The sequence below is a fragment of the Pithys albifrons genome, chromosome Z (genome assembly GCF_047495875.1).
Source record: "Pithys albifrons albifrons isolate INPA30051 chromosome Z, PitAlb_v1, whole genome shotgun sequence".
Lineage (NCBI taxonomy): Eukaryota > Metazoa > Chordata > Aves > Passeriformes > Thamnophilidae > Pithys > Pithys albifrons.
Window position 1 is genome coordinate 27812922 of NC_092497.1, and position 25774 is coordinate 27838695.

At 35.1% G+C, this 25774-nt stretch overlaps 1 protein-coding gene across 2 annotated transcripts in view; it reads right to left on the reverse strand.

The window, feature by feature from the left end:
* Nucleotides 1-2090: 2090 nt before the first annotated feature.
* TNPO1 (transportin 1) overlaps nt 2091-25774 on the reverse strand; it is a 70001-nt gene continuing 46317 nt past the window's right edge. For both annotated transcript variants that reach the window (XM_071581493.1, XM_071581492.1), the window contains exons 11-26: nt 23907-23967; nt 23113-23281; nt 21444-21596; nt 20083-20308; nt 17905-18076; nt 16445-16531; nt 15559-15666; nt 15211-15369; nt 15030-15117; nt 13969-14067; nt 13675-13770; nt 10794-10869; nt 9913-10012; nt 8565-8639; nt 6056-6198; nt 2091-3689 (exon numbers count right to left, since the gene is read on the reverse strand). In XM_071581493.1, the coding sequence (XP_071437594.1) occupies nt 6091-6198; nt 8565-8639; nt 9913-10012; nt 10794-10869; nt 13675-13770; nt 13969-14067; nt 15030-15117; nt 15211-15369; nt 15559-15666; nt 16445-16531; nt 17905-18076; nt 20083-20308; nt 21444-21596; nt 23113-23281; nt 23907-23967 (1777 nt within the window). In that variant the 3' untranslated portion in view covers nt 2091-3689; nt 6056-6090. The remainder of the gene's footprint in view (nt 3690-6055; nt 6199-8564; nt 8640-9912; nt 10013-10793; nt 10870-13674; nt 13771-13968; nt 14068-15029; nt 15118-15210; nt 15370-15558; nt 15667-16444; nt 16532-17904; nt 18077-20082; nt 20309-21443; nt 21597-23112; nt 23282-23906; nt 23968-25774) is intronic.

Here is a 25774-nt window from a genome sequence, read left to right on the forward strand (position 1 = left end):
TCTAAAAGTGACTTTTTGAGTACAAGCTTCAAGGAGCAATAAACCAAAGCATAAGAATTAGTTTCTTACAATTTAAATATATACATACTCACTGATTTAGAAAATAATCAAGCTTTGGAAAAAAAATTATAAAATTGATTATTTTTGCTTGCACTGGTTAAAATAATGAACTAGTCTAATCTTTATCCCTAAATGAAACAAGCAGTTTCCTGACTGTGATTTAAAAAAAATTTTAATATTGAACTTTGTTCAAGACTAATTTACTAGAAATTTAGAACTGCCAAAAAGATGCATTCATAAGGATTTTAAATACACTTTCTGTTACCAACTTAGGTTGATCAGCAGCTTTTGTTCACTCTCAGAATCCTTCAAAAAGGGAAACTCAAACCAGGAAAAAGGCAGATATATAAAAACAGTAAACACTGACCTCCTGAGGTTCCTACAACAAAAATATTCAAGTAGAAATTCTACACCATGACTTAGCAGCGGCTATTTCTGTAGTTTAGCACTCTAACAGGACTTTTTTCAGTGTGTAAAGAGCAAATGAAGTAAGCCGTGCTTTTAGCATGCCAAGAGGCAGAAACACTGGAATGTAACAAAGACAAACTCACAATTCTACCATATAAACATTCAGTCAACATTCAAGAACTGTCAAGACTACACCACAAGAATTAAGATGCTTTTTATATATCCCATGATGCAATAATTCAATTTTAAATATTAATGCTATTTCAGAACTTTTCTTACCTCACATTACACCTAGATGGCTTCTGCAAATCTTTGCACTATATTATGCATTAGGAATATGGTTTATTTCCTTTAAAATACACCATGAGAACTTACTGATACAAAATGCTATTTTGTCAGGACTGTTTATTTCTGCTCTATTTAATTATTTTCCTTGCTGTCATACCACATCAATTCACGTCTCTACAAATACATATTAAAACACATATGTACAAAAGTGGCATTCTAAGTTAATCCAAGGTGAGGTGGAGTGGTTTTATTTGGTTAAAGGGGCTTTCTGAAATCTAAGAAATTTAGTTAAACCCATATTCTAGCTGTTATGCTACCATATTGTTTAAGTTTTCTATTCTACAAGCTTTTTCATGTCATTTCTCCGAAATGCTTCCTTAAAGTTCAAACATACTCAAAATTAAAGCAAGTAGGGTCTGAAGTAATATCCCACCTTGCTAAATGTTAGTGGTTTTTTTCTCTCTCAAAATTTGGTTTTAAAGTGTTTTTTAGTGGCTATTACTAATTTACTTTAGAGTTATTAGATGAGAAGAAATTTTGTGTTTGGTAGCAAAGTAATGGAATTTGAAAGCCAGTTATCACATGCAATTTTGACCAAATAGAATAAATATTATGTACTGGCATGATTGAATATATTTCATATAGTACATGTCCTAACTATTCTTCAGGCATATAGCCCATTAAAATTTGCAAAGCCGAAAAAAAGAGGGGGGACATAAAACATGCATGTGATCATGCATTAAAAAAATATAAACAATTTAAACAGCATTTTTAATTTCACACTCACACAGCTCAAACTTCAGTGCAATGGCTAAATCATTCAACAGTCAAAGAACAGAACCATGCAAAGAAGAGCAAGTTCTTAAAAAAAGCCCATCCAACCAACAAAACCAAACAAAATTAAACAAAAAACCCAAAGAAACCAAAATAACCAACAAAAGGAAAAAAAAAAAGAAAAAACATAAAACCCCAAGCCCCCACTCCCAAAAAACCAAACCAAAACAAAAAAAAGCCACAAAAAATCCAACCAACCAAAACTGTTATCCAGTATCCATTCTGCAACGCAAAGGTGAGAAACTAAATCTACAAAAAGGCTGTTATGGCTTAATTTTGTTTTGCAGATTAATAATGCAGCACTTGAAAAATGGAAAGGTGTGGCTTCACCTCTGACCAGCAGAGTTAAAAATCTCTCCATTTTCCTTTATCATCATGGGATACTCTTTAGGCAATCTACATTATTAAAGACTTGCCACTTTCAGATGGACACAAGATCAAGTGTACCAGTTAGGATTTCACATTCACAGTACATAAGAAAATACACATGGAAGGAAAAGTAAAGGGTTAACGTAACAAGGATTTATTCACAGGAATACATGTAAGTAGAGAAAAAAAACACAACAGAAAAGCTAAACAAATGAAATGAAGAGGATCCAAACCAACTTTCACTCTGTAGCTTTAAACTTGCACCCTTGTGCATTTAACTACATCACAAAGGGCCACCAACATGCGCCAATACAGTGTAGATACCCTGCATTACATCCACTAACTTAAACATCTCTTTTAAGATCATGCTTTGAACAAAAAGAAAGCATAGAAGGTAATACGTTGAGTGGGAATAAACACAAATACAGCAATCTTGTCATCAATTTCTACAATTGTCTTTACGTGCCAACTAACATTTATGCAGCCTTTAACGGGTCTTAGCATATAATTCATTTTAGAGATTCTGATAAAATCACTAGTATATAACCATGCAGAAAGCACATCACACTGACAGCACAGAGGCAAATATTTTGCACAGCTATATCAGCTTTCCACATTGTGCAGGTTACACACAATACAATATCAATCTTATTCTTAACAGATCCTAAAAAGGTATTTCAAGGCCTAATTTAACCTTAACTACAGTACTTTATATCTATATTCTTAATAAAAATAAATTCCACAGAATCTTAAAAAGGAATTTTAAATGCAGGGCTATATTGAATTGGTAAACTGCAACACAAAACTGGCGCAACATAGGTAAATGTATACCAATTTCACTCTATGTGATGCAAGCATGCTACTTTCCCACTAATTAAAGTTACTTCTGATCACTATGAGCCAGAATGCATGCCTGAACCTTAAACTGCAAGTTAAAAATAATGCCTTACTCTAGAAATTATAACTAACAAAGTACAATAACAAAATCATATCCACTACCTTGGTAGTTTTCCTTAATGTTAAAACTAAGATGTCAATCTTTCCTTTGCAGTGTCCCTCCCTTTACCCCATAAATGAAAGGAGTGACTTATTTGGCAGCTTGCAAGTTACTTCATTTTGTCCAAGTTAACCTTTATTATTTTACGCTGGGGTTTCTATACTGTACACTGCAAGTGCCTGTTTCTTATACAGACACAAGCTGCATTTTAACTGTACTAACTACGTTTGCGTAGTTCTTCATTAACATGCAAATACCTAGTAATCCCCTCAAGCAGGATGAAATAATGTAGAAAACCCTTACTTAAAAAACAGAAAACAAAAAAGAAAGCCTTTTACTGTTTGTGACCCCCACTCTTAGGTTTCCTTTATTGTGCGCAAAATATTTTTCCTCTTTACGTATCCCTGTGGTTCAATTATACGGTTTCTTATTTTGGTACAAATCCCCATAATATTCAAGAATGTGCTGTTTTGTGACTAGATTCTTTTTTTTTGTCTTCTTCACATCCAGTGCAGAGGTGTAATAGGAGACAGATTTCCACCCACAAAGGCTCCAGATGTTAAAACATTTCCCAACATCGACTTAATACAGTGACGGCAACACCTCCCTCCCGCCCCTCCCAGTAGGGTTGGGATTGTACTGTATTCCCTACTGGTTTACCCTTCCCCCCAGTAAAGGGTAACATTTTCCCTGGGTGCAGAGGCTCCCTCATAAGTCTCCCAGACTGAAGGACCTGTAAAAGGAAAAGATAAAAGTACAGTTAAATCTTACCTTGAGCCTTTGAAAGATAGGTACATTAAAAAGAGCCTTTCTTAAGCGTTAAACACCCATCTTAAAAATGAATTTATGCCTAGATTTTCCCCATATATGTCTGTTAGGAAATTATATCAGAAATTTATATCAGATAAATTATTCATGAAACACACGAATGTATGGTTTGAAGCTATATTGGCAGATCCATTATTGTGCTAAATCTAGATTTAAGATAAAAGCAGTCCTACATATTCTAACCTGCTTTTCCAGTTTTAACACCAAATTATCATAGAATCAGTTGGGCTGGAAGAGGCCTCCAAGATCATAAAGTCCAACCCTTAATCTAACGCCACTTTGATTGCTAGATCATGGCACTCAGTGCCACGTCCAGTCTCACCTTAAAAACCTCCAGGGATGGTGAATCCACCACCTCTCTGGGCAGCCCATTCCAATGCCTGATCACTCTCTCTGTAAAGAACTTCTTCCTGATATCCAACCTAAACCTCCCCTGGCAGAGCTTAAGCCCATGCTCTCTTGTCCTACTGTTGGTTGCCTGAGAGAAGAGACCAATCCCCACCCGGCTACGACACCCTTTCAGGTAGTTGTAGAGAGTGATGAGGTGTCCTCTGAGCCTCCTCTTCTCCAGGCTAAACAACCCCAGCTCCCTCAGCCTCTCCCCATAGGACTTGTGCTCCAGTCCCTTCTCCAGCCTTGTTGCTCTTCTCTGGACTCGCTCCAGCACCTCAATCTCTTTCCTGAACTGAGGGGCCCAGAACTGAACACAATACTCAAGGTGTGGCCTCACCAACGCAGAGTACAGGGGAAGGATCACTGCCCTAGTACTGCTGGCCATGCTATTTTTGATACAGGACAGGATCCCATTGGCCTTCTTGGCCACCTGGGCACACTGTTGGCTCATGTTGAGCTTCCTGTCAATTAGTATCCCCAGGTCCCTTTCTGCCTGGCTGCTCTCCAGCCACTCTGTGGCCAGCCTGTAGCACTGCAGGGGGTTGTTGTGGCCAAAGTGCAGGACCCAGCACTTGGCCTTATTGAACTTCATCCCATTGGAATCAGCCCATCTCTCAAGTCTATCCAGATCCCTCTGCAGAGCCCTCCTGCCTTCCTGTAGGTCGGCACTCCCTCCCAGCTTGGAAGTACAAGAGAAAGAATATTAAATATTCTGCTACTGACCTAACAGTTTCCCTTTTAGGCAGATTAAAAAAGATAGCTATAATTTCTCCTCAATTCAAACTGAGAATAATGGCAGATTTTATCACTTTGGTTTCCTCTTCAACAGGAGGAGAAAACACCCTTATGTCAGAACTAAAACACCATTATAGATAAATATGTAAATGTTTGCAAATGGTTTGTTTTTAATCACACGTAATCCAAACAGGATTTCTTATGTCACTGACTTTGAAAAAATCTTAGGCTGACTTTTAAATAGTTTTTAATTCCAAAAATTAAACAGAACTTGATGACTCACTCCGATAATTTCAGTGCAAAAATTCTACTAGAAGGATCAAATTTATATGTAGACTAAATGAATAAACTGAATTCGCCCTCTTCCTTTGGGTAATATAATAATCTCTCTAAAGTATCACACTACTTCACACACAATGCTTCATACATTGTGCACAGATAGCATACAAAGCACAGTGGTATTATAATACAGCTATTCTAGAATGCGCTTTCACTGTTCTTTGTTGAAATTGAATCATTCTCTACACACAACTGTATTAACAATTCTGAACTGGTGCAAAAACCAGAACATTGGCAATAATAAAGACAATAGCCTCTCCAAAATATCAGGTTTTACAGTTACAGTAGTTACACAATAGCGTAACATCCTTTATTCAGTGCAAAAATCATTTAGGATGTAGTTAGCAATCCACTGGACTTCTCATAGCTCAAGTGTGTTAACAAACTTGCTTCCTTATCCTAGGGGAATATTCCTGCTTAGACTACATCTGCTACCTCTGAATTTATAACATAAAAGGGAGTCTCTGTCTTTAGTATAATGATTTGAGGATCATATTCATCACTTTGATTATTAAACGTGAACCAGCACTATGCTTTTAACTTCATCTCGATAAACTAATGTGTTTATGATACACTGTTTCTCTCTATCTAATGACAAAAAAGTAAAACAGCTGCTTTTGCTACAGCCACCATCATTTGGGTATGCTTTCATACCTCCTTTTTTTTCCTTTATGTAGGAAAAAAAGATATCTCCTCCAGTGTATCTGAACAATTCTAGACTGATGAATTAATTATATCATAAATGCGAACAGGGAGGAAGTCTGTAATAGAGCTCTGTTTACCAAGCATGATTTGTGTGCTTACCTCTAATTATGGGACTGCAGCTACAGTGCACGAGGTTAAACTCCGTAGTAAGCTGCAAGGCGCTCTTTTAAGGGAAGAGGAAACTGGTCAGAGAAACGCCTCCAATTCTCATCCCCAACTTGATTTTTAAATCCATGAAGAATCTACAAATGAGAAGGTAGACGACAAGATAAGCACTAGAGGATATATTATTTATAGCCTCATAAGCAGTAAGCCATACACTGCTGAGTTGTACATCTGGCCATCTGAATTATCTGATTTCATACTGAAAAGCTACTAAGAAACAAAGGTAGTAATGTCTTTCTTAATGTGCTTTTTCTTTTAAAGGTGACATGCAGAATATAGCTACCCAAACAAACTCGTGTGTGTATACATATTTGTATGTATTTTTAATGTGTAACCTAGAGTTAGGCCATTTCAGAATGTCTATTTATAATTTTTCAATTCAATTCATTCATTCACTCCATTCATTCATTCATTCATTCATTCATTCATTCATTCATTCATTCATTCATTCGACACAGTTCATATAATTTGAGACTACTGTGTTCACACTTCTTTTTTAAATGTGTAGTTAAGTTGTGGGAAGAAAGGTGGGCCAAAAATGCAGCCAGCATTTGACAGAATGAATTCCTGTCAATTAGGAGTACAAATATAAAACCTGTAAGATCTCTATGTTTTGCATGAAATCTGGAAGACAACTGTCAGTAAAAAGGAAGTTTTGAAATATTTTTTGTTTTGAAAGATCAGGTATCCACACTCAATGATAATCAAAGCCAGTGGAAGTGGAAAATCAACAATCTACAGGTTTCAGTTTGGACTTTTTGATGTAAGAAATTAAGTGAAAACCATTACATTAAATTATACTATCAGAAAGGTTGGCAAGTAAAAGGTGAACATTAGAAAGGAGAAAAAGCAGATGAAATTGCTCTTCTTCATAGAAAGGTATGCCAAAAGAAGCTAAAGTTTTGTCTTTCTTTTTTACAATCAGTGAAACTGAGTTATGGAATAGTCTGTACTGAACGCGTTGTCACAGAAAATGCAATGTCAAAGTTATGTGCTAATGACATTACAGTGCCACCAGTTAACTTACTGCTTTTCTCCCTTCCAGAAGTAGGTATGCCTCTCTTTCCTAACCCAACAGTCAAATCAACCAAAAACTACTGAAAATCTAAGAATGTTCAGGTATGACAGAAGATTCTGTATCAGATACCAACACTGGCACCTCATCTATCCATGCTCTTGAAATTGGTATTTCCCCCCACTTGTAGTGCCAAAGAATAAAACAAAAAAAGAAACACCAGACAATCCAGTTTCTTTCCATTTTTCCTGAAAGTCATAATTATTGGAAAAATATCTGACTGGACTACAGCAATCATGTATTCACAAAGAAGTAACCTTAAACCCCTGCATGCCATCACTGAAGAACACTTTGTCTCCTTTCCTGCAAGGCAAAAAGCACAAAAACACTTTAAAAAGAAAATGTGTCCTTACACCAAGGGATCAACAATGATTTTGTCTAGCTTGCGTGCCTTGGGTCCTACATGGATAACTTGGAAAGAATGAGAAAAAGAGAAGCCTAACTTACTGAAGCAAGTATTCGATGCTGAAGGACTGGTACAGAAACACGCACTGAGACTGATTTGGGCAATGATCACAGGCTGTATCCTGGACTTCCTTTTCACTTGCATTTGCTGTTTCCTTCTGCTGATGCTAGAAGACTCAGAGCTGTGCATTTTCTAGATCTAACATTCTTCGGAAGGAGACCAGTTATCTGAGAGGCTAACTAGGACAGTGAGATTTCTGTCTTTTCTCTTTTTAACATAAGACACTAGTTCCAAAATACAATATATCACATTCTGGTGGTGCTTTGGTTTTGTTTGGTGGGGTTGCTGGTTTTCTTGTATGTTTGTTTGTTTGTTTTAATTCAATACAAGGAAAATGGTCCTTTTGCTTAAATTCTATTGACAAATTGTCTAGGGATGTATTCCTGGGTGTAACTGCATGTTAGTTTCTTGAAACATGCTCACCCAAGAGGGATTCTGAGGATTAAGCAATCTCTTATTTTCAGCAAAAGAGAATCAAATAGAATACCACTGGATTTTTTTAATAAAGTAGGCATCTTTGTGACAAAAAATAGTCTTAAACCATATGAATCTCATTTTCTAGGAAAAAAAGTCTTTAACACAGAACCTCCTTTTCTTCCAAACACAGGCCAAATATAGTAGGCTTGGATGTTATACAAAGTTGCTTGAGGATGATTGTACCTTTGAATAACTTTTCAAGTGAACTCCTCAGTTTTAAAAAGTCTAGAATAAACCGAATGTATAGAAGAAAATATAGGTTTAAAAAATAGATTATCATGTTGTCTGAAAATTTATGACCTTGCATGACCACAGTGGGCAGAGATACCTCCATGACCACAAACACTGTAAATGCTACAGAAAGGAAGAAACCAACCAGAGGATGCAAAACAACCACCAACATATTTTTATATCAGAAACCTTACCTTACAGAACATGTCTCGGAGATCATCTTTTGGACTAATCCATGATGCAACAGCATCACAAAAAAAAATAAAGTCCTATAAGATTAAACAATCACATATGTTAGAAACCTCAATTTATATGTCTGAAAACAATGTTTGATGTTCATTCTGTGAACTGTACAGGGTCTTTGATCCAAATTCACAACTGCTTTTGCTTTTATGTATTTATTTTCCACTTAATTCAAACAATGTTATGTTCTTATATGCCTGAGTGTTCACAAAGATACTGCTGAGTGTCTTAATTAAAGCCGCAAAATGCCCAACTCTTCCCTCCTACACCACATAGTTTAACACTACTCCTTTTCAGGACACATACAAATGTAAGAACCAATCACCTTAGTAAGAAGCAAAAAATGCACTCTCTCACACATTTCCAGTTGGGGAAAAAAGCTGTCATTTTTTTAAGCAGGGTCAGAAATTTTATTCTGGGACAAACAAAATGTTCATTGCACAGGTTCAAAACTAAAGCCACCCTAAAATCCCTATACTTAGTTCATCTGCTGTCAAGCATTACCTACTCGTACACCCATAAAACACCAGTCTTTAATAATTATGTTAACAATGCACATGATTTCAGTAGGAATCGAGGATAATGATTACAGAGGAGAGATGGGCTAATGAAATGTGTCCTTAATTATTCCCTCCCTTTAAGCTACGTGAATGAACAGACAGCAGAAGACAGAAATGTTAAGTACGGAATAAGGCAGTTTCTTTTTCCTCTTAGAAAACATTATATTGATACAACTTCACTTTAGAGGTATGGAGACTAAGATCAAGTCATATTCTGTTCTTCAGTTGTACCATTTATTTTAAACATATGTACATTCATTGTCACATTGACTATTTGAGCAATATATCTAAAGTTGAAATGGATCCTTCCCTACCCATGTTTTAAGAATGGTTACTGGTTTTGTTCCGTTTCTTGTTTTAAAAGCCTAGGTTCCATCAGAAAAACAGGTTTCAGTATGTCAACATTTTACCTTATATTTGCATGCACAACCTGACAGAAATATCAAAATACAGTTATTTTAATCAAAGTTCATAATTTATATAATTTATATTGCAAGTAGAAGACATAAACTGATTTTAACAATACTCCCCTCCTTTCCTTTCAGATAATAATTACTGCAGCATCATGATGCATATCATTTACAGTATGAACATTTTGGCCTACTTGACCTCAAAACAAAGCTACATCATGTGCTGCAGGGAATTGCATCAAGGTAATGTTTTTTATACTCTAAATACAGCTTTCACTAAATTTTGTAAGAGTAGAGAAAACAAGTTAGTATCTAATAGTGTATCTTACTTGGACTACTCCACTGGGGTTGACTGTAATCATGGTACATATCCCACGGAACGCTGAATCCTTTTCCTCATTGTCTCTTATGTTTCGCAGAGAGGTGCACCTAACAAGTTGGAAAGTAAAACTTAGCTAACTCTATTACTTTTCCTTAATCAAGTCAGAACTAGATGACAGTATCTGATGGAATAAGTCACACTGATAAGATGATCTGAAACACAATTTTGAACACTTAGAAAAACACTTCTTGCACATAGTTTTTACTAGCATAATCCCATTAGGCTTCACCTCCAAAATATGGCTTTTCTGTTACACTATATACAGTTAGAAAGTGTGACCTGTATTCCATTAAATACAAAAGAAACACGTATAGAATATGTATAGAAACTATCATTATTAGAAGCAGAACATAAAATACTATCACGGTATGTATTATGTCAGATACCACTTACAGAACGGTTATTTAACTTCTACAGCAGCAAGCAATTTTATACGTAACAGATCTATAAACATTTATTCCTTACAGCATTTCAAACTGAATTTTAAATAATGCAGTTTAAATTTTACAGTATTTGCATGCATTGTATTATCGTTCTGGTGGATTTTAAAATGCTCTTATGTAGTCAAGCTTTAACACAGCAAGCATGTGACAATCTTATCCCATGCATAAATTAGTCGTTAGCCACAACAAAGAATACATGACAGTGCTACTAAAAACTCACAAACCTGATAGGACAAGATTAGTCACATGGTTGGCAATGATTAAGGATTGAGATTTTGTAACCAACTGAAAATATATCTAAAAGTGAGATAGAGAGAAGAAAGAAAGAAAGAAGGAAAGAGAGTGAAGGAAAATGAATTAAAAAAAAAGATTGAATAATACACACCAGGGTCTTATAAACTGCTGTAGCATGGGGGCCACCTCTTGAGGACAAACGTAACCAAGACGACCAATTGTTATTGCTAAGGTAACGCAATCACGGTTATACACCACCAAACGCCAACCAAGACATGAGCAAATGAGGGGGAAGGAGAAAAAATAAAGAAAAAACAACAAATAACTCAGAAACAGAAACCAACAGAATCTGTGTATGATAATAAACATAAGATTTCACCAGTGCTGTTTATTACCACCCCCTAAGTAAGAGGCAGCAACATATATGGTATACTCTCCAGGGTAAAATAAAAATTAAAGAAGTAAATGAGAGAACACCAAAAACACAATTTTAAATCCAAAGGCTTTCTGATGTAAGCAGTCGGTCTGCCCTCTTCAGAGTAATCTTTTGCAGTAAATGTACCTACTATACATTTCAAATTTTTATTCAAATGTACATTATGGCTATTTCTGATAAAAAGAAATTAACCATCTTCAGTTTTAGTATCAAAGTGCTCTAAACATTTTCTTTTTCCTGGGTTTTGAATTCAAAGTTTTAAGAGATCCAGTCTATCAGTAAAAATACATATTTAAATACTTCTCCATGAAAAATATTGTGGTCTGTATGAAAATTCTAAATAAATGAAACACTGATCAAAGGGCATCAAATGTTTATCTTCTTCATAATCTCATGGAGAATTTAATTAAAAGTGGCTGCTAATTCCCAGCAGCTGACTGCAGAAAATTAATTCTTTAATCCCAGTATTTCTTCTGTTTACAAAATGTTTCCTAATAGATGTGTAAGAATCTGACTTCTGATACCAAAGCATAAGAACACATGCAAAGCAAAATTGCTTCATCACATGATTGGGTAGTTTGGTTCTTTTTTCGAAGGGACTGACCAAAATCATAATGCAAATGTGTTTTAATGGTGTTTGCTCAGCTCACAGAAGATTAACCTTTAGAAAAAGGAGAGGGGGGGGAATAATGTATCAGGATTACTGGAAGCAAAATACATGAATAATACTAAAATCCAGCAGATTTGTATGAAGCAGAGAAAGGAAACCTATGTTTAAGGGACATACTATGCAACACTCTAATTAACAGGCATTTGTGAACAGTTTCATGAAAACATGCAATAAAGCAGATGATGCTTTCTCCAATAAAAGTTTGGTGTAGGATATAGTAGTAGTTTGAAACATATTAATTCCATGAAAGCTGCAGCTCACTTAATATGCTGTTTTGCTCTGATGTTATTCAATTTCTCTATGTAGTTTCTAAAATTTTTTCCTGTCTTATAAAACTGCACTTGAAGTTCAAATCAAAATACAATTTTAAATTTTATCTGGAAATTCTCACAGCTCTACAGTGTGTACAAAGAATAATAATCTTTGTCAAAGTGTGTTTTCATAATTAAGTGTTTTCATAATTACATAGCAAGCTACAGCAAAAGCAGTAATTTTCTTGCACATATTAGTGGCACACAGTAAAATATCCCACAACAAACATATAATAAGTACACCACACTCAACATTTATTTGCAGTTATCCATCCACATTTAAAGTAACCATTAAGAGAATAATAAATAAATAAATAAACAAACAAAGAAATAAATGAAAATAAAAGTCAGTGTTTGGATGCTTCCAAAAGTTCTCTTAACAATGATGGAAGCAAACATTTAAGTACTGGATGCCTCTCTGTTACAGGTATTACACATCCATCAGCACAGAGGAATGAAGTTAGGGCAGGGGTACAGAAAATTTATATTGTTTTACTATTCCATGGTATATATTCACAACACGTAGGTATTTTCTAAAAAATTACATTTTTTAAAAGTAGTACCTATAATCTGCCATACAACTACCTAATCTTCCCTTCAACTTCACCTTCCATACTAAGCAGGGATAGACGAGCAGAAAAAGTGCAGCTTTTAAGTTTAGAGAATACTGGAGAAAAATATGCAATGAAAAATCTCTCTCCAAATTATCTCCTGCTTTGCTCAAAAAATATAACTGTACCACTGTATTTGCATCATTTTCAATCATGTCAGGTGTAACAACTAAACTGTCATTTTCTTACAAGACAGTTTTCAAACAGAAGAAAAAACAAAATTCTCAATTAGTAAAATAGTAAACCATAAACCCATCACATTATTGATCCATTTTTGCTGGAGTATGGAAGGTGCTTGTCATACCAGAACATACCCTCTATAAATGCAAAAGAAACAAGCCTCAGAAATTTCAATTCAGTAAGGCATTTGGGGATTGCTCCCAAATCAAAATGCACAGCTGTGGACCAGAACATAAAGTATGCATGCCATTATTAGAATACTTTTCAGAAATTTGTTATTGAGTAGGTAATAGAAATTAAATACAATTTTAGTCATGTTGTGGTAAAACTGCCATCACAGATCTAGATTTTTCTGTACGATATTACAATTTTATCTTAAAAGACTGCATTTTTTTAGATTCAAAGATTTCATTATTTGTTTTATATATGCCAATTACATTTGTTTTCAAGACCAGACATATATACAGTACACATGTAAGGATATGCATGTATCAAAATCAGTGAGAAATAAATCTTAAAGTGTTACTGCATACATTTGTCACATTTAATACATAAATAAAAGTGGAAGAATAATTTAACAGATGATAAATAGATATAATAAATGTTATAAAAGGAGAAATTAATAATTTTTAGAATCTAGATATATGATATGCTGCAAGACTGAGACTTGTAGGAACTTCTGCAAAACAGAGTTGCTTTTGCTTCTAAAAGCCAAATACATAGCAATAATATCAGTTCTGGTGTGGTTCCCCTATGCAATTTTAAAAATAATTATAAAAAAATCTCAAATTTCCTTCACCATGTACAGTTCATTTTTTGGGTACCTGTGTTCTCTAACAACGTCTTTGGTGTGTTGGGTCTGTTAATTATTTCTACAAGCTGGTGCAACACCATTGGAATATAAGGCTGCATCTCTATACCTGAAACAACCAAAAAAAATTCAGAAGAAAATGACCATTAATACAAGTATTCTAAACAGAACACGTACACTGAACTTACTAACAGAGACAAAGATCTCAAATGTAATTTCAATTCTAACATGAAATAATCACTAAACAGAACCCAAACCCAAAATGCCCAGACACATGTTAAATATTTTAAAAAAAATTAAATCTTACCCATCTGGATAGAGATTTCTCCAATTGCCCAGGTGGCATTGTTACAGACAGAAATGAATTCAGGGTTTAGGTTGGTTCCCAAAATTGGCATGAAATCAGCTAGAAGGAACAATATTTTAAAATTTCATGACACAGTACAACCATCCTGTCCCATTACCATAAAACCATGGGGGGGGAAAAAAGAAGCTTAAGAAAAAGATAATGTAGGCCTATTTAAATGCTTGGAAAGTGTTACATGTGAAGTAACAAGAGATGTATTTCTGCTATATATGAGATTAACCTGGAATTTAGAACCTAAGCAGTTCAATGCAAATCTTTTCAAATTACACTTTTAATATCTCCCTAACAGGTTTATCTTTATGTAACTTTAGAAAACTTTTTCTCTCCTTCCCTTGCTTAGGTGGGGGAGAGAGAGGGGAAGAGAAATAAAAATCACCGCTACAAGTCTGCAGTGTTATAATATGGTTGAATAAGCCCAAATCACCTGAATAGCTGTGTATTCAGCTACACTTTCAAACAAAACATAGACATGAAGGCAATCACATATTTGATTAAATTTTAAGAAAAATTACTCACAAAGGTAATTATAACATCTGTCAAATAAACTTTAAATTTCAAGCCTATTAAAGTATTCTTTTGGCAAATGCATGTTAACTGTATCCATGGGAAGAAAGGGGAAATATCATAGAATTGTATAATTGATGCCACTTCCCTACTGAAATGAAAAACAATGCAAAAAAACAAAGCAAAACTTATCCTCTAGCCACTGTTTTAATTTATAAATTATATATAATTTTTACTTAATAATAGAGTCTAGTAGAACAAAAAAAAGCTATAAAAATAAAGGACAAAAAAGAACTTTTGCACTGTCTAAAAATAGGGACATGTCTTTTAAATATACAATTCAAAGGACAGAAGACTACAGATCCTTGCTGATAAAGGAAAATGGCAATGTACAACACCATGAAAAGGCAATCCACAGAACAGTGAGCTTAACAATGGCTAAACTAACCTCTTAGAAATTTGTAAAACGAGTTGTTTAATATGAAAAAGAAACATACCGATGCACGGTTTAACATGCTGAAAACAGGCCTTTGTCAGATCCCCTAACAATGCAAAAGAACTCTGCCGCACCTCGGGCATTTTGTCCTAAAGAGAGGAAGAAAAAAATTACAATTTTAGAAGAGTTTCTCATTCTCTGAATAAAGAAAATCTTTAGATCAAGTAGATCACTCATCTCACCTGCATGCATTGGTACATTAGTGTCAGGATATTGCTGCGAGCCACTAGCTGTTCAATGTTGCCTCCAAGTCCTTCAGCTAAACCACTGAGTAAATCAAGAGCCACAATCATGAAATCTTTATCTGGAGCCTCATATTGGTCTGGCTGAGCATTATGCAACTGCAACAAATAAGTAAGTATTTTCAAATTATATTAGATTTTCTTGGGTATATGAATAAAAAAAGTTTCTGAACTTCAAAAAGTTTCTGCAGCTTCATTTAGATATTCAATCTACCTGCAAACCTGTAATTTTACATAGTTAATACACTGGTTTAGCAAAGTGACATTGGAATAGTGATAGGAAAATACCATGGCTTGTGCAAGTGTCTTCTGCACCAGATTTACACAACGCTGGTACACAGGTTCACAGTATGGCAGAAAGCCAGATTGCAAGGCAGTGGCAACTGACGACAGGCACTGGAATTAAAAAAAACAAAACAAAAAGAGAAGAAAGAGAAGACAGTCACTACTTTCCCTCACATTGCTTAAGTGCCTTTCACTTGGAAGAGGTAACTTAAAGATATTAGGATTTTAAGTACACCAACATGTAATTGATTAAATAAACACAACCTAGAAAGGCAGTACCAATCAGCTGAGACAAGGCAACTATCAGCAAGTTGTTACTCACTCCTGCATACGCCAGTTGAGAAAATTTCTCAGTAGAAGCATCTTCTTAGAGGTAGCCAAGAAAATGCATACAAACCCAGTTACGATAATTTCAGACAGCATTTACAGTAAGCTGCAGTATCTTCACCATGAACAAGTCCTAACATTAGCTAAGAGGTACAAACTCATTTTTCTAGGTGTTTTCCTGCTTCACACTCAGAAAGTGCAGTGAGTAAGACTACATGGTCTGGTTCATACCTTCTGCTTGCCTGACAAGTTTTAATGGAGGGATGAAGGGAGAGGAAGGAGAGAGAAGACAAGAATAAAAGGAGAATTAAACATTTTTTTCCCTAAAAGAATCCTATCAAGGAAAACACTCCAGAAAGGCAGAAAAAGTTCTAAAATATTTCTACTAAACCTAAGAACAGCTCCTCCGTCATAAAATTTTCTTACAGTCTGAGTATTTTGTCTACAATAGGAAATAGCAAACACTGTCAGATTTTGTAGTCATATATCCTAGTAGAAACATCTTTAGTGAAAAGTATAACAACAGTAAGTTGACTAAAAATAGTCAAATGTTAACACTTACCTCTAATAAAGGGAAGAGATCTTTATCTTCATCCTTCAACATGTTCCACTTCTGGATTAATGGAGGCATTAGCATTTGAATATATTCCTGTTTAGGACAAAAATGCGTCAGCTGCCAAAATACTTAACTGCATACTGTTTTATTTCAAGTTAGGTGAGAACTGGATATATTCTACTTTTTCAGGAAAAAAAAACTCTGATGTACTGTAATTCAATCATAGTTGCAATCCATAGAGGTATTTTAATGTTTGAATTTACAATTTTTGTCTTGATATTTTTTGCTAAAGCAAGTAAGTACCTTTGCAAAGTGAATCTCTTCCTCCAGGACTAGTTTCAGTACAGCTACCTGGGTTATTAGAAATTTATGTGACTGCCTCAAGGCCTAAGAAAACGTTTTTACATTTACATTCTGGCTCTGCATCTGCCACCTGCTTTTCTCAGCAATCTTGCTCAAGTTCTGAAGCTTCCTCCTCAAGCAACTAACCATCCATGAAGAAAGTAATTTCCTATTCCTCCAGAAGGAGGCACTTACTCCTTCTGCATAAAGGGCTTTCCTGCCACTGCACAGCAACAGGCACAAGGACATCGACCAAAGCACCTCTATAGTGCTGTTGCTCCCAGAAGGTATCTAAAGAGCCAACATATGTTGCTATATCCAAAAATACAAAATTCTAACTGACTAATCAAAGTCCCACTCTCATCAGGAGCCGCCATTTAGCTTCCACCTGGTACTGTCAAATGTCAAGGTGGTCAGGCCCAGAGAGAGACTGAAAAACAGATCTTTGATGGTGTGAGGTGTCAGATGCAAGTAAAATGCCATGGAAACAACTAAAATTGTTTTTATCTGGGGTGCCTATGTCATTTGAAGCATGACAGAGAAATAAAACAAGTTTCAGTAACCACCATAAGATGCAAACACTTAACAGGCACACATCTATTAATTAATACATGTACACTAAAAAAAAACCACATTAGATTTGCCTTTATGTTATCTGTGCTTTGTCCAAAGGATTCTATGTTTTTGTATATAAAACGAGTGTCTGTCTCACTCTGATATAGCAATTTCTAGTGATGATGCGCTTCAATTCACTGGCAAGAGACTTATACAGAGCAGCTTATCTATACTTAAAGCAGTTACAAAAAATAAAAGTGTGATCTATATTGATAGGGTATCTCCTCTGGAATGAAAAGTTCTGAGTATGAGGGAAAAAATCACGATGACAAGCACATTTCATAAGCCACCTCACACACTACTGTTTGTTTACTCAAAACGGCAAATATACACACAGTGGGAAAATTATGTACAGTCTATGTATTTTATCTGTCAATATCTACTATTACTGAAACCTTCACAGAAATATCAGCATTTTTGGTTTATAACATGTAAAGCACACTACAAATAACACTGAACAAGCTTTTCAATTATAATGAGAACTTCTACAGAACATAAGGTATACTTACTGGTTTATTTAGATGATGTCCTACAGAATCTGCTAGAGTTCCTATAGCATCATAAAGAATGAGCAGGTTTTTATGCTGGTATTTACTAAATGCGAAGACCAAAGTGTCAAGTATATATGCAAGATAAGGAACAAGCTCTGTACAAGCCTCCTCTTCTAGAGTAGCAAAGGCACTGAGGGACAATAAAACAGGTCAGTTAGTATTTTGGAAAAATAAAACAAGATGACCCCCAAAATGCCCTACTTCACCTATTTCTGTTGAAACATAAAGCTGTGTTTAGTTCCCAAACTCATCTAAGATATGTTTTTAAATAGATATTACTTAGATAACCTTCATCTTTTTTTTTAATACAAAATCACTCATAAGGATTCAGCTCTTCCATTGTAATGAACAAACTTTTAAAATATTGCCATAAAATGTATACACAAGAAGAGTCCATAAAAAAAAGCATTAGGACCCAAGTTACAACATATATTAATTGAAGCAGAAGGAACCACAGCAAAAGCTGTTAAGTAAAAAATGGACACTGTCTTTAATATACACTGCAGTTGCACCTAAGGACCCTGGTGCTGTTGTGCCTGGACAATGGAAATACCAACTCTCAGTAGTTACTACATAGAAAAACAGATACAGAACGACATGTAAAACTAAAAGCAAACACAGGGGATGAAAAGTTTTAGCCACCTTTGGCCAAAGGACACATCATGGCATCATGGAAAGTTTTCAGCCTGTTTGTCAACTCTTTGAACAGCAGGATTAAGAAAATCCATGAAAAACAAAAACAAAACAAAAAAATCCCCACATACCAGAGCTGCTGCTTCAGAGAAACATTAAGGAAAAGAAAAAATTATGAGCTATTGAAGATTTACTGGTCTAGCTTAGGTCAACAGGATTATTATTAGCCTATCCCTGCACTAAAAATGCATACATCACTGCATGAGGTGAACAAATGATGCACTACCAAATATAGAAATTGCTTTTTTTTAACACAATGGAACTGTGAACCGTTAGTGGCTAGCATTCTTACTTTATTATTTTATTTTATTTTTAGGAAATACATTCTTTCAGAAAGGCATAAAATGTGAGCAGGAGAACACTTTGTACTAAATAAAATTTATTTGTCATCAAGAACAGGAGTGGTTTCTCAATAGTACAGATGAACGTTAGACATTGCTGCGAAACAGAAGTTCCTGACAAGCAAAGTGTCCTGTGACCAATCTCCAATTTGGCAGACAATCAGTTAATAATCTATGCAACTAACCATTATGGGGATGCAGCTTTTTGTTGCTGTATGAGAAGGTTCATTGTACTTCCTTACAATTTAGAAAACTAGTAAATATGTTTTGACTTGTAAAAGCTCTGCATTTTCCTTATAGTGAAGTTTCCCAGACAGTTTATTTTTAGCTACAACAGTCATTTTAATGTATTACTGGTCTAAATAATGTATCTCAAAAGACATTTTAAGTCTGATACTGAACTTTTAAGGAAAAAAAAAATCAGATGTACTGTTATTTTTAGTATTTACATTCTCTTTTTCTTACAACTTTAACAGTTTCCACAGCCCACTATATGCCCTTCATAAGAACCACATGAGGTTATTTAACAAGTACAACACAGCTGAGTTCAACTAAATGCAGATTTTCAACTATGTTTTGGACCAGGAAAGTTTGAAACAGAAGTAGGGTCCTTTTCTTTAGGGATTTTTTTGTTGTTGTTGCTCTTGTTTGTTTTGTTGCTTTTCCTTTTTTCTTGTTTTGCTGTTTTGTTTGGGTTTTTTTTGTTGTTCAGTTGAATTAATAGAACAGACATTAAAGCTCCACGAATTTGCTAGCCCAGTGCTTGAGAAAGTTTGTAGACAAAAAGGAAACAGTGTTTAATACTCAAATCTTAGCAATTTCTTAAAATCCATTGTCTCTGTTCTCAGGCAAGAATACATTCAGCCCTTTTGTGCAAAGCTTACCACATGAACTCTGAATTCAGCACTGTCCTTAGGCACTACTGACATTTGAAAGTTGTAGCTACTCCAGAAGCAGCTGCATCTACCTCATTTTAAGGGAAAGAGAGACATTAAGAGCTAGAAATGGAGTCATGCATTCATGGATAAGGGCATTAAAATACCTTTTCATGGAAAAAAAAGGAGCGTCATGGATAGTGATTGTTGTTTAAGCTTTGGCTTACCTGCAGGCAGCCTCTTGTACTCTTTTGTTGCTATCCAAGATACGCTTTAGCAACTCAGTCATTAATGGCTTCAAGTATGTGTCTGGGGGTTGACTAACTACCCAGTGTGCATAGCGACTAAGAGTCCAGCATGTAATGGAGCGCACAAGAGCCTTTTTGTCGGAGAGGCACTGAATAAGGTGAGGGATTAGCTCTGGAAGATATGGAATCATACCCTGCATGCAGCCTGGAAGGAAAAATACAGTTATTGCAGTACTAGAATTAATGAAAAGTTCTATTGTTTTCTGTTTCCTTTAAGAGACATATTTTCATTCTTTATCACACAGGAACACAATATACAAACTTAAAAATACAGATATTCTCACAATATACGAAGCAAGTCTATGTAATTTATATAAAGTCCTTAAAAGAAACATTACATAAACAGTAATTTAAACATCCAATTAAATTTATATTAATTTCTATTACATTTCTATTTCAGTGCTTCTCCCAATTTCCAGAAATTCTGCTTTATTAAATGTAACATAGCAAGTACATTCAGATAAAATGAGTTTCTAAAGCTTGAGGGTTCTACATCAGTCTACTCAGAATAAGCAAAAAAAACAAGGAGAGAAGGATTCTGGCTTGAAACCAAATCATCATATTAAAAAGGATTCCCTAAAAAATTCAAATTTCTTCTTGTTTTTTTCCAGTATACAAATTTGAACACCAATAAAAGCTGCATCCTTCAAGTCAATAAGGGCAATAATACACTGAGATTTGCTAGAAGTACTAACTTTCACCTTGCTTGACTTTAAATCACAACCAACTAAAAATTTTCTAGTAACTACATAAAAAGTAAAACGTTCACAGAATACTGGGAAAAGAGAGATAATCCAGGTATGGACCCAAATCTACTTCTTCAGCCTGCAAAAGGGACAGAGATGGTGGAACTTCAGGCAAAAAGCCAAGCAAGACTGTGAGTAAGTAAAAAGGAATGGAAGTTTCCTATTTTAATAGGAGAACCATCCACAAAAGGCAGCTTAGGGTACTGAAGTCACAGGAGTAGTCTTTTCTATTTCTGAAAAACACTTCTGAAAAAATACCTTCTATGAAATCAAGGTAGTATTTTATGAGAGATCAACAATTGCACACTGCAGAGTTAAGAAAGGGAGAAAAGAAATTATGCAATTGATTTAGACTCCCAAACATGTACAAATTTGAAAATGAACAATAACTGCAGTCACCCACTAGCAGAGGTAGAGATTAATTACCGAAACCAAGTCAGCTAAGGACATGTACTTGTTCACAAAACTAAATTCAGTTGAGACTGTTTAGAACCAATTACAAAAATCAGTAACCTGATATCACTGCTTCCTTACCTTCAGCAATTGCACCAAGGACAAGGATACCAGATTCTTTAACCACCCACTCAGGGTGGAAGAGCAATTCCTTCAATAAGGGTAAGATGTGTGGCAGAAGTTCATCACGAAATACATTGGCTAGGACATCCAGAGCAGCAGCAGAACATTTCCCTGAAAGGAATTAACAGCATTAATCTCCGCTTATTACACAAATAGTTGTAGTTAGGCAATATAATCCTCATTTTAACTCTGAGCTGCCAGTGGATTCTCAGTGCATTAGGAAGAAAGATACTTCCATTTCATTACAATACACAGTGATCCCATGTGCTCTGGTGCAAGCCACAGCTCTTAGAAAGCCAGTATTATTACAATATCAGTTCCTTCTTAGTCTGTCATGCTGGATCCCACTGGTCTCATTAGTAAGCAAGGCTGCTAATTGTCAACCTGTGTTGATGATTCCTTTCTGTTCAAACTGAAAGTCAAATATAGGACTCTGAATAGGAAATACGGCACACAATTCTTAGACACCAGAAATTTTCTGAAATCCAGGTAACATATGTCATTACAGGTTTCTAAACTGCTCTGCTACTTCTCTTCTAGGACACTATTTCTGAACACCCTCAGCTTTCTCCTCATCTTAATCAAAACTGTGCATCACAGGGCAGCTTATAACCTTTGAGCTATCTTTTTCAGAAAACATATATTTAATTCTGCAATCTCTGCACACAGCAAGACAAGAATAGCATTAGGAATATAAAGTTATACTTTTCTTCTTAAAAAGTGGCTTAACAGAAACAAGTACATTTGCATACATTTTCAACAACAACAATAATAATAACTCTCCAGATATGTTTCAAAATTGTTTAACCATAATCCTGAAGGTACCTTCACTTGTGAAAACTTGTGGCCTTGGAAATAGCTATATCCAAATCTCAAAACATGACTCCACAATGAGTTTTCTGCAAAGCATATTCAAATCAGATTTGTCAGAATTTCACTATCTAATTTCTATCACTGAACTTAAAAACCAGTTTGTGTTGTTTTCTCTTCAAGGAACTAAGACCCACACACAGGCCATCAGAATTCTGGTTTCCTCACAGCTACCTCCTCTCTGCATGACTAAGGTACTGTATTCTGGTCAGAAGCAAATTCGTCACATGGAAAATGACTACCAGTAATGGCCGTAGGGAGTAGCATGTTCACATGGGGAAGAAATCAACCCAGACCAAAAAAAGCAAAACACAAACCAATTTTAGAGTGAAGACTGAAATTAAAGAAAGCATTATTAACCTTGCTCCACTTATCAATGTGCAAAGGTTTTTTTTGTTCTTCTTAGACTGAAGTTAAACAGGTGATACACTATTTTTATTATCTTTTACAATTAAAATTCTAACTCCCAAAACTCCACTGAATTGCATCAATTAAATATTTTTACCTCCATCTGCCATATTCAAAATAAGAAAGGAGCTTACAGATCAATAGCTTTTATCAATACTGCTACAAATTCAAAGTGTCATCTGAAAGACTCCTGCTCCAACACATCCACCAATTATGTCAAAAGATAGTTCTTTTTGTATTCAAAAACAAAGTCTCAGTATTCATATATACAAACTCCTCTTTTTACTGTGGTTCTTGTATTATGCAAGTAGCTCTATTTTAAAACATATTACCCATTACTTTGACATACTTAAATTCCAGTCAGAAATAGTATCATCATCATCAAGTTCATCGTCATCATCGTCATCATCTTCAATACCATCTTCTTCATGTTGCTGAGCCACCGTCTTTGAACGATGAAAACGAGGCCTTATATCCTGCTCACTGTCAGGAATAGCTTCGTCTTCTTCAACATCCCCCTGTCATGAAATTGCTCTATCAGATAAACTAGTCCAACTATATTGCTCAAGCAAGTGAACAATCTAGTTTTAGCCCAAGATATTATAAGTATATAAAAATTCCACTTGAGCTGCCCGGCTAACAACATGCCAGTGTTCCTGTGTTCTGCCTGCTGCATTTACCAGAAAGACGACAGAAGATATAAGCAAGAGAGGTAAGCTCACCCACAAAGTATCCTTGAAATTACTCAATAGGAATGAAATAGAAAGAAGTGAAATTCTGGTACAGAGACATATTCTGAAATGTAGTCATGGAAAAAGCCCCATATTCAATCTAGAAGGCATTAGCATTAATTCTGAACACTTTTTAAGGCTTCATTCTTGCAGTAGTTCATGGTAATAGTATCCCAGCTCTGCCTAAATTGGATAGGTGGGGACTGTGGCAAAGCAGGAGAGCCATAGATTATTTTCTAACAAACACAGTAGCAGTTGCACTTAGGATTCGAACAGCATACCTTGCCTCAGAAGCTAATTCTCCATTGAACAGATGGTAGGCCAGATCTAGACATTCTGATCTGAGTCATTCTGATTTATAGGTCAGAGGATAACATGCTATTCCTATAAAATTAAAGAAACTGATGCTCACCTTCAACAGAATAATATCAATCTCTGAATATTTCATACCATTTACCAGCACAGGTATAAGCCTACAAAGAAATATTTATGCATGTTAAAAGAACATATAAAAAAGACAAGCCAATTTTCACTTATACACAGGCCATAATTTTGGTTGTAACCCTCACCTCCCAACCCAAAAGAAAAACCCTAGCCTCAAAACAAAAGCTAGTACCTAAACCAAGCTCCATCATAAGATTCATCAATAGTTTGTAATGAGAAAAAGGGTTAATTTCAAATTACAAACTTTTATATAGAAGTAGCCAGATGGCACAACTGATGAATTTATTCTGAAGCCCATTTCAGAAATTACATGTATAGGTTTTCAGTAAGAATTCAAATGCCCATAGTTAGAACCTAAGTTGGCTCTCACTTTATCTCATCTCAATAAGTATTTGACGCTTTATTTACTTTGTGGATGAAGACCCTACCTCATTACTGTTAAAGATGGAGGCCTAGCTACATTAAAGGCCTTCTATCACATTGTCATTACTTCAGTAAGACAAGACCCAAACATTGCAGGAATCTTGACTGATCTGTATTAGCTTTTACTTCGTTATTAAACTTGTTATGGTTATGGGACTTCAACTTTACACAGGTATAGCTAAAAAAGTAGTAAAGGAAAAAAGTCAAATACTTCACATGCAAATATATTTACCACCAAAAAAATTACCATAAAAATATGTGCTATATGCCAAAAGAAGGTAATAATGACAGTGGATGACCAAGCAACAGTTGACACACTCAGTCTTGCTATATATTCTGCTACTGAGCAGTACTGCTTTTGAAGGTATGAGGCTTGCACTCATATTCACATGTTGCAATGGCATATCACCTTCTAAACTTGAATGAAGGAACACCAAATATAGACACTATCACTAATTCACTGGCATTTCTGCAGCATACTTTCTGAAGTATGCATTTTATAAGAAAGGCTACAGGCACAAAAAGAAACAGGATGTTAGATACTACAGGAACATGTTTTAAGAAAATCTTGTACCACTTATAATTTAATACACAAAATTTTAAAATTATTGACAAACTTAAGAGTATTGACAAACTTATACAGCTCCCTAGTCAAAAAAGACTCATCAAAAAGAAGTTGCCTTCAACATGCATGACATTGAAAGATCATAGGAAAAACTGTAATGTTATTACAGTTTTCTAGAAAAAGCTTCTAAAGCTTCTGAAAGGTTTTTTTTTAAATTTGAGTATGATGCTGCTGCAGTGCCAATGTTCAAGTGGGCCAAAAGAGGACTGACTGTTATTAACTACATGATGTGTCTTAGGAAGGGAATAGGTAGACTCAAGAACTGTGCTGTCATTCGTTTGCTTTTCGAACAACAGAATTAGGTATTAAGTAAAACCATTTTAAAATCTAAAAATAATTTCTTAAGACATTGGTTCTCCTGTTTTTAATTGCTCTTTCTCTGCTACACTGCATGTTCTAATCTCAATTTTCTACTTTTTAATTGCTTATGAAAACTGAAACTTTCCTTCTTTTTTTTCCTAATTACTTCACATATATAGTGCTTATTTTTGATGAGAAGAAGTCTGTAATTCTGTTCTTCCATGCAAAATCTTGAGAGTCCTTACTAATTTCAAAAATCTTCCATGCACATGTATGAAAAGAAAGAGTACTCATTTGCTGGCAACACTGAAGAACTAATTTCCTGTTGCAGAAGACTTCAGAGTTGTCTGGAGAAAGTTACAAGCACTGTTGCAGACATGCAGATGTTTTCACTTCACTCATGGATATTCTCTCCCATTCAATCAAAGATCTGTATTTTGAGGCATAGGATAACTTTTTGAAACCTACAAAAACTCATTTCTGAAACT